At 43.6% G+C, this 16,098-nt stretch overlaps 1 protein-coding gene and 1 long non-coding RNA gene across 2 annotated transcripts in view; one reads left to right on the forward strand and one right to left on the reverse strand.

The window, feature by feature from the left end:
- The window catches only part of LOC119474150, a 103,709-nt gene extending 89,078 nt beyond the window's left edge, over nt 1–14,631 (reverse strand). Inside the window, exon 1 of the long non-coding RNA XR_005203445.1 lies at nt 14,553–14,631. This is a non-coding gene — a long non-coding RNA (uncharacterized LOC119474150). The remainder of the gene's footprint in view (nt 1–14,552) is intronic.
- LOC108317842 (ceramide synthase 6) overlaps nt 14,512–16,098 on the forward strand; it is a 113,809-nt gene continuing 112,222 nt past the window's right edge. The window contains exon 1 of the mRNA XM_017548546.1: nt 14,512–15,258. Coding sequence (XP_017404035.1) covers nt 15,089–15,258 — 170 coding nt within the window. The 5' untranslated portion in view covers nt 14,512–15,088. The remainder of the gene's footprint in view (nt 15,259–16,098) is intronic.

The following is a 16,098-nucleotide window of genomic DNA, read 5'->3' on the forward strand; positions in this document are numbered from 1 at the left end:
GGCCTTTCCCTCATGGGATTAGGATAATACTAGTAATAGTGGTAGTAATAATGAGGAGGAGGAGAAGGAGGAGGATAAAAGGGAGGAGAAGGTGCAGGAGGAGAGAAGTAGCATGCATTGAATTCTTTCGAAGTGCTGAACGCAGTGCTAAATACTTTTGTCTAGTTGAAACAGCTAGATGAGGTAGATACTGTTAGGTATACGCAAAGATGCCTTTTTTTTTTTTTTTTTTTTTTTTCAGATGAGGAAACTCAGGTTTAAAGATGTTGAGAGTTGAGAGTTATCCAGGTCCACACAGCTGGTAAGAAGTGAGGCTGGGATTTATGAATAGACCCAAGTATTTTTACTCCTGAACTCTTCCACTCTTCCAAGTCTATATCAACTGTCTCTCACTTCAGATTAGCTGTTATTTTCCTAAGAAATCCAATTAGTCCAAACTTTATTAAACAGTCAGTGTGTGCACAAACCCATGCTAGGTCCTGAAATGATAGATATGGAATAAGATTCTGTCCCTGCCTGACGAAGCCAGGGGTTCCATAGGGAAGACAACATGCATGGTAGGGAGGGCTCTAGGGTTCTTCTGGGATCACCAAGTAGGGAGGGATTAGTTCTAACCCTGATGTGATCTAGGGAAAATGCCAGAATGTGGTGTTTGCAATGGAGATTAGCTTATAAATACAATTTTGATAGGCAGAAAAGAAAGAAAGGAAAAGACATTCTAAATGGGGAAATCATATGAAGGAAAAAGAAGACAAATGGTCTGTTGAAATGCATGGTGTGGAGAGAGGAGGGTGGAATTGTCAGGCGATGGATAGAAAATTACATGGTTTTGGTGAGAGCCTCAAAAGATGGATCAGGAAGGAGAGAAGGGAAGCCAACTGTGTGGGCCCTGCTTGTCCACAAAGGAGTTTGAATTCGTCCTGTGGACAGGGAGTGCCATTCAGAGGCTTTTGTGCAGAGGAGTGGCAGAATTTTCTGGGTATTTTCAATAGTAGGTAGCTCCTGTAACCCCTCTAATGGACAGGATTTTTAAATCCACCTTGCCTACTTCCAAGCTCATTGGGGCACCCCAAAGGGAGGGCCAGACTCCTCTTCTACCACCAGGGTTCTATTTGTTTCCTTGAGTTGGATTTTTAGTGGCACTGCCTTCCATGTGGCTCTCATGTTACTTAGATATATTTCAACGGTGGAGAAGAAGGCTGAGATTGGTGCTTACATTCTCAACCAGAAGCCAAATGTTGAGCATTGGCAGTCATTCTCAGGGAGGGCAAAGGTTTGCAAGAGGGGAGAATGTGGGTCGGAGAAGAGCAAATCCACTACAGTCCTGAAAGTGACCTGGAAGAGGGAAAAGGGGGAATGATTACTTCATGGTTATAGCTTTTCCTAGGCCTCTTCAATTACATTTGTTCATCTTTGTATTTTTAGCCTTACACAATTGAAATAATCTCTCTTTATGGAAAGTCTAAGACATGAAATGTTTCCAAATGATTTGCTATTCCTTTTTGATACTTTAGAGGTCTTCTTCATTGAGAAAAATTAAGTCCTTGTTAAGTAGCCTTTGTGAGAATCGTCTGGAGTCCAGAAAAGCAATTGCTGCAATGCCCATATAATCTCTTTACCTTGGTTAACCTTGTAAACCCTGAGCAGACACCTCAGTCTGTGCTGCCAGCTCAATTAGTATAGGTGGAATCAGAGAGTGTGAGAAAATAAAGCAGGCTTTCTGCCTCAGTAAAAATTTCTCTTTTCAAACTGACAACAGCTTATAAACTATCTAATTCCATGTGGACTGCCATGCTTCCCCTCAGGCGCTGAGTAGCTCTGGCGTGTAGCTTGAAAGCTAGTCCATCAGTCAAAACAGCTATTGGTTGACTGCTGAATTAGTTAGGTATAGAAGACATAGAAAACCATATCCTCTGTGGAGAAATAAGAACGCTTTGACACTGTTGATGGGAGTGTAAATTAGTTCAACCATTGTGGAAGACAGTGTGGTGATTCCTCAAGGATATAGAATCAGAAATACCATTTGACCCAGCAATCCCATTGCTCGGTATATACCCAAAGGATTATAAATCATTCTACTGTAAAGACACATGCACATGTATGTTTATTGCAGCACTGTTCACAATAGCAAAGACTCGGAACCAACCCAAAAATGCCCATTGATGATCGACTGGATAAAGAAAATGTGGCATATATACGTCATGGAATACTATGCAGCCATAAAAAAGAATGAGTTCATGTCCTTTGCAGGGACATGGATGAAGCTGGAAACCATCATTCTCAGCAAACTAACACAAGAACAGAAAACCAAACACTTCATGTTCTCACTCGTAAGTGGGAGTTGAACAATGAGAACACATGGACACAGGGAGGGGAACATCACACACTGTGGCCTGTTGGGGATTAGGGGGATAGGGGAGGGATAGCATTAGGAGAAATACCTAATTTAGATGACAGGGTGATGGGTGCAGCAAACCACCATGGCATGTGTATACCTATGTAACAAACCTACACATTCTGCACATGTATTCCAGAACTTAAAGTATAATAAAAATAAAATAAAATAAGCATATCTTCACATCTAAAAGATAATACCTACAGGCAAACCTATGCAAACTGTTCAGCACGTCTGTAGAATAAACTCTTTGACATTGTGGCCCAAGCAAAGTTAAAAGAAGAATGGAGTAACTGGGGTGCAGCTATGGCTTCTGGACATTAGAAGGCAGGTCAGCCCAGGGCCAGGGTGGGGGCCTGCACGGGGCATTCGGCCTAGACTTCCTAAGCTTACCACGTGCCTCAGATGTAGGCTTTTGAACCTACAATGTAGGTCAAAATAGGGTGAGTCCTAGAACTCCTGAGAGTCACTGATGGCTGTAGAGGGAGAAAAGATTCCTCATCAGCCTGAAGGGTATGTGCCAGTCTATGCTACCCACTGTGCTCTAGAATTCATGTGTTTTAAATAGATTTCATAATTGTCTTATGACACAATTATATTGCATTGTGTTTGTGTGTGTTAATGTTAATTAAGAAGTTTCTAAAATCGCCAATTTTGTAATTCTGTAGAGTCATTTTATCATTATTTATTTTAGTATACTGGAAGCCTCAAAGAATTGAAGTATGTTACCAGTGGCGACTCTGTACAGGTGTGCAGCAACCTCTATTCTTGCCTCCTCAGAAGAAAGAATATGACTGAGGGGCATAAGGCAGAAGGAGAGACCAAGGCAAGTTTTAGAGCAGGAGTGAAAGTTTATTAAAAAATTTAGAGCAGGAATGAAAGGAAGTAAAGCACATTTGGAAGAGGGCCAAGCCGGTGACTGGAGAGATCTCGTTTGTGGTTTGACTTCTGACTTGGAGTTTTATATGTTGGCATGCTGCTGGGTTCTTGTGTTCCTTTTCCTGTGATTCTTCCCTTGAGGTGGGCTGTCCGTATGTGCAGTGGCCAGCTAGCACTTGGGAGCGGAGCACACGCAGTGTTGGAGTTGTACACATGCTCACTTGAGGTGTTCTTCCCCTACCAACCGAATGCCTTAGGAGGTCATATACCAGTTAAACTAGCATTTTGCCTCTTAATGAGCATGCTTAAGCCCTCTGGCCCAACTCCAGAGATCTTATTGGGAAGCTACTGATCACCAGTTTCAGGTTTTTTCTATCTATTGGGAGACTGCCCTTTCCCTGGCACTGGCTGCAACCAATTATTATTTTATAGAAACTGTAACAACCACCTGACCATCACCTGATGGTTGCCTGACATTCCTGGTAATGGTGGGGAGCCTTCTCTTGCCCTGTTCATGCCTGACTAGGTACCTACTGTCACAAATGGAGCCTCACTTGACCTCCCTACTCTCTGAAAATGGGGAAGTTATGGAGCTTCCTCAACTTGTCTCCTCAGTCCCAGCCATGGAGGAAAACACCTCTAGGTTTGGAAAACTGGAGGTTTTCCAAATATATAATTTGGAGGTTTCCATATATAATATATATAATATGTACAATGCAGGTTTCTATATATAATTCATTAACGTGAATTATATGTGTTAGTACTTAGGCTTGCCCATTTTAGGTCCTGCTGACTGAGCTGTCCATCTTCCCTGAAGCATTCTATAGCATTTTCTTTTTTCAATAATAAAATTTTATTAAATAAAATTAAATAGCAAATTAAATAATAAAATTTTAAAATATTTTATTAAAGAGATGGTCTCACTGTGTTGTCCAGGCTGTAGTGCCCTAGCCATTCACAGGCACAATCCCAATGCTGATCAGCCCGTGTATTAGTCCATTCTCACACTGCTATAAAGACACACCTGAGAGTAGGTAAGCTGTACAGAAAAGAGGGTAATTGGCTCATGGTTCTGCAGGCTGTACAGGTTTCTGCTTCTGCTAGGGCCTCAGGAAACTTACAATCATGGTGAGAGGCAAAGGGGAAGCAAGCACATCTTACATGGCGGGAACATGAGGAAGACAGGGAGAGGTGCTACACGGTTTTAAACAACCAGATTTTATGAGAACTGTGTCACAAGACAGCACTAGGGGGATGGTGCTAAACTATTAGAAACTGCCTCCATGATTCAATCACCTCCCACCAGGCCCTGCCTCCAACACTGGGAATTACAATTTGACATGAGATTTAGGTGGAAACTCAGAGCCAAACCATATCAGCACAGGAGTTTTGACCTGCTCTATTGCCAGTGTGGGCCATTTCACCCCTCCTTAGGCAACTTGGTGGTCCCCCAGTCCAGGGAGCTTACTACACTGGAAGCAAGCTTAGTACAGATACCTGATCAGCATAGCCCCTACATCCCAGGGCTCCTAGGCTCAACTAATCCACCTGCCTCAGCCTCCTGAGTAGCTGGGACTGCAGTTGCACACCACCAAGTCCAGTTTTATAGCATTTTCTTGTTTTCAAAGCATTTAAGGGGTAGTCTATGAGCCTTTGTTGAATCTACCAAAAATGAGAATCTGGAGGTTCTGTGTGGAGACAACATACATTAGGATTGAGCTGCAAAAATTCCAGCCTAGGAAAACGAGTAACATTGCAAGTGCTGTTAGCTAATCCTGCCATGTGGTCAACTTGGACTATACTTTGACTAATTCTGGTCAAACTCACCTAAGATGGCCGGTTTTAGTGCAAAGTTTTGCCTGTGTATGTGTGACTTTGGGTCCACACACAGTTATTCTGATTAAATACTTGAGGTCCGTGTTGCCTACACAGGATATCCAGTCACTGTCCTAGCTCAGCTTCCAGAATAAATCTTTTTTGATAGGAAAAAGTTTGACATTAAAAGAAACCCAATAACTCTGCATTTCACTTGTTTAACAATGATTTACTGAACAGCCCCAGCTGCCAAGCGCTGCCCAAGGCATGGGGTAGAACAGTGACCAAGACAGCCCCTGCTGTCCCCAAGCCCACATGCTGCAGTGGGAGGACAAGAACAAATAAGTAAATAACTAAACCCACAAGAGGATTTCAGATGCCCATGAGCTACATGAAGATACAGTGATTAGGTAGCAACTTTAGATTATATGGTCAGAATTTGCTGCCAGAGGAAGTGATGTTTGAGCCCATGACTTGTGCCTACATTTAGAGGTGAACATTTAGAGCTTTCTATTGTGTCCCATAACTATACAGAGCTCCTGATGCAAGAATTCCAAAAGAAACAATAGTTACCTGGATAATGCTCGTCTCTTAACAGAAATAGTCTCATATGTGCTTAGATATCTCTGAGTCGAACCAATATCCTCTGAGGACGTTTGATTTTTACTTTTGGAAATAAGGCAGGCTGCTTGCTTGTGGGGAAGTGTCAGGGTTGGGTGGCTGCTCCTGCTGGTTGGAAATAAGTTAGAATTGCCTGGTGTTAATTACAACCTTTTCTATCCCTTCATTTTTACTGCAATAAAGATTTTCTTTTCTGAAAGGTTCTTTTGAGATATGATGACATCGATGAAACCAGTATTGCAAACCACCAGTGGAAATTTGTCTTACTTTTTTATTGTGACATCTAAAGTCTTTTTTTCTACCGCCTTGTAGTCAGTGAGTAGAAGAAATACTTTCAAAGTGGCTGTTGACTCAGTATCAATGTGTGGCCCACTGGTACTTAAAGATGCAGGGCATTTCCAGGCTTTCCATAAGGGAATAATTAAACCACCGCAGGTAACAAAGAATTAATTTTGAAGGATATTAAGCACCCTTAATTAGCACATTTGAGTGTCGTTTCCCCACAGGAAAAATATTCTCATGGCAACTTGCCATGTCAGAGTTTCTAAAACTTCTCCCTAAACTTATAGCTGAAGGCAGTTTTACTATGCAAATGAGGATTGCAAAAGTCTTTTAAGCCAAATCATTCACAAGCATGTAAGAAGCTCCGGGGCCTCTGGATTCTGTTAATAATTCTCTGGCAATCACTGGGGAAGTCTTCTGAAAAATATATAGCTGGGAAATTCAGAGTGCCTAATAATCCACATCTGTGCAGATTTTTTTGAAAGCTTGGTTTTTCCCCCTCAATCCTGATTATGCTGTAGTTTAATTGCATTTTAAAGTTTAAGTGAAATTAGAGATCATAAAAATGCCAGACAAATAGATACATCTCAGCCTAGACACATCCATCACATGGAGTTGACTGCTTACAACATCACATGCAATTAGGGCAGCACAAGGTATCACAGTTTATGGGTCTCAGGTTCAATGAAATGAGATCAGTTAATTCTTTGGCATATTTACGATATGATTCTCCTAATAAAGCATCTATGCTTCATTGAATTTAATTTAACAATGAAAGTGGGCTAATCTGTTTGGCTGTTACATAGTTTAATATATTTTCTTAATTTTAGGGGAAGACTTTAAAAATTATATGTGCTTTTCAAATATGACCACGTAGAGATTACTTTCATACATGTGAATAATTGCCAGTAATGATTATTTTAGACTTAGATATAAACATTTGCCTAAGATGCACTCTGAAGGCATCATTAATGATGAACAATTACTGCAAGGGAAGGTTGCCTTCGAGATTCTACTCTCTTGGATCCACATATGAGAATGAGCTTGAACTGTATCAACTGTTGAGGGAAAGGAAGAACATAGTCTTTTGATTTAGCATCATTGGTTCTTAGATTGTGCAGAGTGATTTCTGATGTTGAACTTCTCATGATTAAATATAGCACAGAAATGTTCAAAGTGCACGGAGGGGAAGCTGGCAAATAACAGGTACTGCCAATACAACTATATGGCCTGAACCCTTTAATTTTTTTTTTTTTTTTCCCGCTGAGATCCTGTAGGCAACTAGCAACATATTACGATATGACCTTTCGGATGCTTTAGGACTTGACATAGGATGAAGAAGAAAGTGATTTATTTCTTTGGCTTTTTAAATTTCTCTAACTTTTGAGCATGCTTCTGTCTGAAAGTAACTGCCTCCTGCTTTGTCCTTTCTCCATTTTTTCATTTCATTCCTTGTTTCCTCTGCCTTCTAAAAGAGGAGAAATATAGGACAGAAGATGTCCTAAAGTATTAGCACTTTGCCCAATGTTTAAACACTCTGGTTTGTGTTATTGGAGATTTTTGGTAGTAGCAGAACAGGGCAAGAGGCTAGGCCATGTGTGCAAAGCCAAAAAAGTGTGGTAGAATTGAGATCTAGGCTTATAAGCAAACCTGCCACTAGGTAGAGACAGCAGGCAATAAAGGTTCTGGAATGCCAGGGTAAGCCTTTGGTATGATTATATAAGCAATCAGATTATATAAGCAATGAAGACACCTTAGAAATGGAGATACTTTTGCCTCAGCTATGTATATTCTTATAGAATTTCGGTTGGACTATACAATCTAAAACAGCAGGTACTGTGTCTCTTTTGTTCAGTATTATATGTTTAACTCTTCGCATTGAGCTTTGTAAATATTTTGTTCAATGAATGAATGAATTCTGAGACTCCTCCCACAAATTAGCCATATGATTAGTTGATTTCCTGTTTCTCTTTGATTATAAAAACCTTTGCATAATGGAAAAGTAGAACTTAGGCGTTCTGGCTTATAAATCTGAATGCGTCCCCAAAAGCTCATATGTTGGAAATTTGATTGCCGTTGTGGCAGTATTAAGAGATGGGACCTTGAAGAGATGAACAGGCCATGAGGGCTCTTCCCTCAATTGGATTAATGCTGTTATCTTGGGCATGGGTAATTTATTGCCAAAAGTGGGTTCCTAATTTTCATGTGCACTTGCTTGTCATGTAATGCCTTTTGCCATGGAATGACCCTCACCAGATGCCAGCGCATGCTCTTAGATTTCCTAGCTTCCAGAACCATGAGTCAAATAAACTTCTTTTCTTGATAAATTACACAGTCTGTGGTATTATGTTATAGCAGCAGAAAAAGACACCTGCCCTCTAAATGCTAGTTATTTATATGTATATGCAGAGAATGCCATCATTGCTGATTATGTCTAGCAGGTGGTTACAGATATATAACTAAGGTGAATTTAACTGGGCAGACCCCAGTTAGATCAACCTAGCTGATTCTCATTTTTCTTTGGTAGTCTTGCAACACATTTGGCCTGCTTAAAATATTAATGGGATTCTAACACAACATTGTAGGCTGAAGAAAGTTGCAAGGGGGAACATTAACATTTAAATAGATTTTGATTATTAGAGAGAAGTCAGAAAATCTAGCCAGTGATTTGGTTTAGCTAGTAATACCAGAAAAATTGATGGCTGTCAGTATTGGAAAAGATTTTCCTGAGGTAGAAACTGTCAAGATAAAGAAGGGAAGAGAAAAATCTTCAACATCTGACATGATTGTATGAAAGAATGTGAGGATAGGAGGGAGCAACTTCCAGGAATAATGTATACTCAATTCTTGTCTGGGTTACAGACCTCAACTCAGCCTAACTCCAATGCTGTGAGTTAAATACTCATATCTTATCTTAAGATGGCAGGAGATGCTGTGTTTTCTGCACTACTATGGGTGATCTGCATATTGCAGGGATAAATCCTACTTATTTCTTGCCCAAACTAGTCCTCCCCACCTCCCACTCAATATTGTATAAATGAAAACGCAAGAGACCACATGGACCACAAGAGATAAGTGTAGATTTAAGACAGTTTTGCCAACCACAGCAAGGAGGTTTTACACTTATGAGAAACAACTGTACAAATAACATTTAGCAATATTCCGTATCATTCTCAGTGAAAACTAGGTTCCTTTAAAATCAATGAATTGTGTGTTTGAGCACTTACCTTTAATACGCTCCTGTGATTTAAGCAACAAATAACTTTTGTTTGCATGTATTTTTAAAACCTACAGTAGTTGAGCGTGTATTGTGTACCAGGCATCATGCTTATTGCTACGATCAGACATAAAATACAGTTCTCACTAAATAAACAGAAGTATTCCTTTGCCTCATTCTAAAGGCCATTTGTAATCTGGAGTGCCAGCAATGTTTTATTTTGTCCCTTGGCAAATCTTCCTCACTTTCTATCTTTGATCATGCCTTCTTAAATCTTACTCATTCTTTAAAGTCTGATTCCATTTTTGCGTCTTCCTTGAAGTTCCCTTGATACCTTCGAAACCGAATGCCTCCTTCCTCCTTTGAGCAGAAAGCTCTTGTTGTCTGCAATACCTGCATACTTGTCACATACTGTCAAGGGCCATCTTCAGTGGTGTTGGCATGTTTTGTTTTCTAGCTTTTCATGTGAGCAGATTCTGCTCCCCAAATAGCTTTTATGTTTTTTGTAGAACAAGTACTATATACGTTTGTGTTACGCAACCCAGAGTGGAAATTCATCTAAACTTCGGGCAACTTCCAAGTTGCTTGGAAATAAGGGTGTATTTTCAGGTGATGTTTTCTATTACGTAAACAAAGCATGCTTTCCTAATATGCAGTCTAGTTGGTGTCACCTCCACTGAACACATTTTTTTTTGCTCACCTTTTCTCTTGCCTTGTCCCTTCTATTCACTGACCAGCTACTTACTTCCTCACTGGGCTGCATATTAGTCTGATGCATAACTTGTATTTTGGTTTCCTGGGGCAACAATTAGAAGTCTTTCTTGTACAGTTACAAAGTAGCTTTCTCTGGAGGTATGCTATACTATCCCTCTTCTGTGACTAACTTCTTTAGGGCCTGAGCTGAGCTCAGGATAGTGTTAAGGACGCATACTCTTGCTGTGCAGTGGTATGCACCTGTGGTCCAGCTACTCAGGAAGGAGGCTAAGGTGGGAGAACTGCTTGAGCCCAGAAGTTCTGGGCTGTAGTGCACTATGCCAACTGGGTGTTTGCACTAAATTCAGGATCAATATGGTGACCTCCTGGGAGCAGGGGATTACCAGGTTGCCTAAGGAGGAGTGAACTGGCCCAGACTGGAAACTGAGCAGATAAAAACTCCCATGCTAAGCAGTAGTGGGACTGTACGCCAGCCTGGGCAACATAGTACAACCCCCATCTCTTAAAAAGAAAAAAAAAAGACATCTATTCTTAGAATAATTTCTTAGATAGTGGGACTTTTGGGAACTGAAATAACAGCAACATAGCCCAAAAGCAGAATTAAGATATGCGTCTGTTTCATAGAATCTAAGGAAGAGAAGGCAGTGGTCCCTAGGTATTAAATGGAACCTGGAGTTCCAGTGCCAAAAGGACTCTCTGTGTGTCTCTTACTTTTAACTCTCCAGGTCTGCTTTATTTTTCTCTCTTGTTGTAGAGTAGCTTATACTTTTTCTAGCTCTGTAATGATGCAAGGGGGCCAACAGCTTCTGAGTTTGAATCCTTGAATCTAAGCATCCAGAGAAAGGCTGTCTTGACCTGACTTACAACACCTGAAAAAGGACTTTTATTGCCATCTTGGGCCTATTATCCATCTCTGGACCAATAAAATGTGATCATATTTGGAATGATATTTTACTCTATTATGCTTCTGGGGCAAACATTTAGATGCAGGGTGGTAGGAAGGGGCCATTGGCTGGAGGAGTTCTACTAGACAGATGAGGAGGTGTTTGCTGCACTGTACATGGGTATAGAGGGGAATAGTTTACAAGCACTTTCTCATATGTTATCTCATATGAGCCTCATAATAGTGACAGAGGCAAGACAGGTTCTGTTGATGCACAAATCATGCAGGAGGGTATTAACATGCTCTTAGAAACAAAGGAACTTGTGCAAGATTCATTAAAAAAATACTAAAGCCTCCTTCCACTGTCCAACAAAACTCACCTTTCAAAATGTTCCTGAAATCCCACCACCTTCTCAAACTTGATGAATGGGAGAACCACATTATCTTTTGCTCTCCTATGAGTTTAGCTTCTAAGTTTCAGGGAAGCAGGAATGAAGGAAAAGGAGAGTGAGATGAGAAAGAGGAGAGGAAATATAAGGGGGTGAGTTACACAGTGGGTCACAACCTTGAAATAAAATGATGGGTTTGTACCAGGGGATATTTTCAGAGAGGCTGTTTGAAGCCATTGTGTATGTCTGAGGGGTGGGAAAGAAAGGAATAAAAATGTACCATTGTCTTCATTGCCCAAGATCAAAGTCAGATCCTAGGGCATTAACTCACCAACACTAGTACACATGCTTGGTGAACTGGAGGAGCTGCTAGAGACCATAGAAACCATGGGGTAGGAGGCAAGGTACTATCAGGTCATACAGGAGGGAGTGACATGAGAAACCACAGGGAGTCACAGAAGAATCTGGCTTCCCAGAGGATAGGTTCACCGTGACATGACTTTCGACCACAAAGGTGGTGAGAAGTCTTAACAAACCTCTACCTGTGGCCTATGAGAACGCAGTTGGTGCCAAGGCATGTTCCAGTGTTACTCAGCAGCTGGCCACGTGGTCTGGAGTGGTGATGGTGACTTCTACTCCCGAATGAAGACTCACTTCAATGATACCTCACCTCCCTCACCCTAGAATTGACCAATCCCTTCTTTATGCCCATGCTATTCTTCACGAGTCTAACACAGATATATAAACATTTAACACAATTATTCAGATTTTTTTCTTCTCCCTGAGAAGACTTTTTAGGGTTGGAGTAATGTTGATTCATTTATTCAATAGTTTATTGATTATCTACTAGGTGCTGGGCAGTTTTTTAAGTGCTAGGAATAGAACAGTTGATAAAAAACAAATTTTTTAACTTTCTGAAGCTTATATTTAGTGCGTGTATGTGGGCAATTAATGAAGATATAAGTACAATATATCTTGTGTTGATGGTGGTAGGTGCCTCGGAGGAAAACAAAGCAGGATGGGAGGAGTGGTGGTGAGGAGAGAGGGAGGAAAATTAACTAGGGTGGCCAGGGAAGGCTTCGGAGAGAAAGTGACAACAGGAAAGAACAAACATGGATATTTGTGTGAGAGAGAAAAGCAAGCTCTAAGGCTCTAAAGCATGGCTGGTGTGTCCTGGGAAAGGCAGGGTGGTCAGTGTGGACTCAGGCAGGGTGAGGGAGAGGGAATAGTAAATGAGTCAGAGCTAATATGGAGTCAAATATCACAGGTCATTGGAATAATTTGGATTTCACTAGGGAGGGATGGAGAAGAAGCAGGGTTTTCACCCTAGGAGTGATCTGACAAATTTCCACAGGATCACACTGGCTGAGAATAGACTGTAGAGGGGCAAAGGGTGAAACTGAAAGTTGGGAGGTTACTGGGGTAACATGGATGAGAAATGTTGGCTGTTTGGACCAAGAAGGTAGCAGAGGAGGTGGGTGACAGATGGTGAGATTATGTTTTTAAAATGGTGCTGACATCTGGGATGGATTAGAAAGGTGGTACGAGAGAAAGAAAGAAGGGAAAAAAATGACTCCACATTTTTGGCTTGAATCAAGACTATAGGAGGAAAAGGCTTTAAGGGGAAGATTAATAGTTTGGCCATGAGATGGCTTTTAGACATCTGAATGGTGTTGTTAAATCGACAGTGGATTTAAGAGTCAGAAAGTCAGGAAAAAGTTCATGGCTAGAGATATAAATATGGGAGCTATTAGCATGACATTGGAGGTCATACAGATGTCATTAAAAGCCAGGAGACTAGATAAAATCACCAAATGAATACATTCAGATAGAAAAGTGAAGAGGACAAAGACAGACTCTGAGGCTGCTCCAAGTTTTAGAGGTTAGAAAAGTGAGGTGTAATCAGGAAGGAGACTGAGAAGAGGTGGCCATGAGGGAGGAAGGAATCCAGAAGAGTGAAGTTTTTGGAAGTCAAGTCAACAATGTTTCAACACCGAGGACCTGACAACTGGGCCAAATGCTACTGACGGAGCTGTTGTGAACTGCCATTAACTGAATGTGTCCACTCAAAATTCATATGCTGAAATCCTAGTTCCCAATGTGATGGTATTCAGAGATAGGGTTTTTTGGGGGTAATTAGCTAACGAGGGTACAACCTTCAGGAATGGGATTAGTGCCCTTATAAGAAGATACAGGAGAGCTTGCTTCCTCTTTCTGTGCCCTCTGTCATGTGAGGGTATACAAGAAAACAGCTATTTTCAAAACAGGAAGAGGATCCTTGCCAGACACTGGATCTGCCTGCACGTTGATCTTGGACTTCCCTGCCTCCAGAGCCGTGAGGAATAAATTCTGCTGTTTAAGCCACCTAGTCTAAGCAGCCTGAACTAAGATAAGAACTAACCTTTGTGTTTAGCAGCATGAAGATCACAGGTGACCTTGAGCAGTTTCAATGCAGCAGAGGAGGCAAAATGTCCAAATGGAAGTTCAAATGAAAATGAGGGGAGAAAAATTGGAAGGACCAGTACAGGCCATTCTTCAGTTTCACTTTCAAGAGACAGGGTGGAAAGAGAGGAAGGAAGACTAAGAGAAACTCGTGTGTGTGTGTGTGTGCGCACGTGCGTGTGTATGCAGTTATATGCCCACTGGAAAGGTTCAGTATAGCTTACTGGCAGCACCACGCAGAAAGTAAATGTGAGAAAAATGAAGAAAAATACCCCAGAACTAGGTATACACGGGCCATGGAACAAATTCACACATGGCTCCTGTATCAATGGGGAAATGCATTGCGGGAGGGAAGGTGCCTGGGTTAGGCCTCACAGGCCTTATGCCTTAAGGGTTTCAGATTCAAAAGGCAGAAATAAGAAGCCTGTCGAGTAGCAGAGTGGAGTGGAGGTTCATGTAATCTGCAAGGTCAAAATGTGGCCTAGCAGCCTTTTCAGAGAGGTTGGTTGAGAAGGGTGGTTTTACAGAACGCTGCAGTTGCTATCATCGTCGTCATTATTGTCATCAAGTACCAATTATTAAATAGCAATTAAGTGCCTAATTTTTGTACCACCTCATAAATCAACATGGGGGGCTTGTTCCCTGGGGGAGCTACTTTGATGAGAAGTAGTAGTATAAGAGGCCAGAAAGTCAAAGATTGGGGAAAGGCAGGCATGGGGCAGAGGCACAAGGCTCTTGCCAAACCATCCTGCCACAGTTCCTGATTTTTCACCCTGCCTCTCCAAGCGCGGGAGTGGAGGATCCTCTCCCTCCCACTTCCTCCTTTGCACTTTCTACCCCCTAGTTCTCCTTTTGCTGTCCTCTCCAGCAGGGCTGGTTCTGAAGCTCGGCCCCAGCCCGTACCTGCCGACCTACCGCCTCCGGGCGCCAAGGAAGAGGGCTGAGAGCCCGGAAACCAGAGCGGGGCAGGAGTCAGCGTTCTGAGCATGTGCGAGCAAGCCAGGAGGCTAGGGCGGATTTGGGGGGCCGACTTCGGGTCGTCGCCGTAAGCACAAAGCGAGAGAGCGGTGACAGCCGGGGCAGGCGACACTCTCCGGAGCGGTGCCCCTGCGCCTAGGGCGCAGCCCTTCCCTCCGGGCGTGGGCTAGTTGGCCGCGTGTGTGCCTCGCTGCTTGACGCGAAGACTAGCCAATCAGGGCGGGCGGCCCGAGCTGCCATGTGACGGGCGAGGCGGCCCCTTTTCCCAGCGCGGCCAGAGGGAGGAGAGAACCGGGGCTCGCCGCGAGCCTTCGAGAGCAGCGGCTGCGGAGGAGGCGGCTGCGGGCAGGAGCGGCGGCGGCGGCGGCGGCGGCACAGGCTCGGGGCCAGCCGGGCGAGCATCCCTGGGCGCCCTGCGCGGTGGAGAGCTCAGCGGGCTGCGGGTGCCGCAGGACAGGAGTGGACAAAGCAAGATGGCAGGGATCTTAGCCTGGTTCTGGAACGAGAGGTTTTGGCTCCCGCACAATGTCACTTGGGCGGACCTGAAGAACACGGAGGAGGCCACCTTCCCGCAGGCTGAGGACCTCTACCTCGCTTTTCCCCTCGCCTTCTGCATCTTCATGGTGCGGCTCATCTTCGAGAGGTAAGAAGGGCTGGAGCCCCTCCTCCCCTCCCCCTGCGCACACACGCGCGCACACACACTCGCGCGCACACGCACACTCGTGTGCTCTGTGGCGCACGCCCCCGAGCCCCCAGCGCTCGCGTTCACGCCTCCCAACCTTTGTGTTCGGAGAGGGGTTGCTGACCCCCCTGCCCGGCTGGCTTTCTGGGAGCCAGAGAGGGTCTGGCTTGCCACGGATTTCCTCTCGGGCGCCGGGGAGGAGCCTCAGAGCGTTAGGGTCGCCCCCTGTCCTCCTCCTGGGCCCTGCTCTCTCCTTCTCCCGGCGAGGGCAGGCGAACAAAGGTGAGCGGTGGCCGGCCTCGGGACCCGCTGTACTCCGCGGGGCTCTCCCCTCTCCGGTCGCGCGCCACGCGAGGCGGCCGGGCAGGGCTTCCCGCCGGGCCCGCGCCACCCACCTGACAGCCAGGAACGTTCCGGACGCGCGGCCCGAAGGGAGGAGGAACCGCACACACTTCAATCTTTAGCCTCCGGCACAGGAATTGTAGGGTCTGTGCTTCAAAAGAATTCGCCAGGGACTTCCTGACTTCTGGTCGCTGTTTGGTTTTTATCCGAGACGCTGACTGTCAGGCCCACAGTCCTGGCAGACAGGGGCTAATAGCATTTCAGGTCATTAGCGGTTTCTTTAAAAGAGGATATGACAGGACGGGTGCATATCCTGCAAATTAGTGATATTAAACTAATAACCGTGTCCTGTGAATAATCATAAACTTCTTTTTTGGTACCCGAACGCACTTAAAATTTTGAGGAATTGTCATGTAATTGTATAGTTCCTCGGTTTGGTTGGATATCTCCATTGTATCA

This window comes from Cebus imitator, unplaced genomic scaffold (genome assembly GCF_001604975.1).
Source record: "Cebus imitator isolate Cc_AM_T3 unplaced genomic scaffold, Cebus_imitator-1.0 Scaffold10, whole genome shotgun sequence".
In the NCBI taxonomy this organism is placed as follows: Eukaryota; Metazoa; Chordata; class Mammalia; order Primates; family Cebidae; genus Cebus; species Cebus imitator.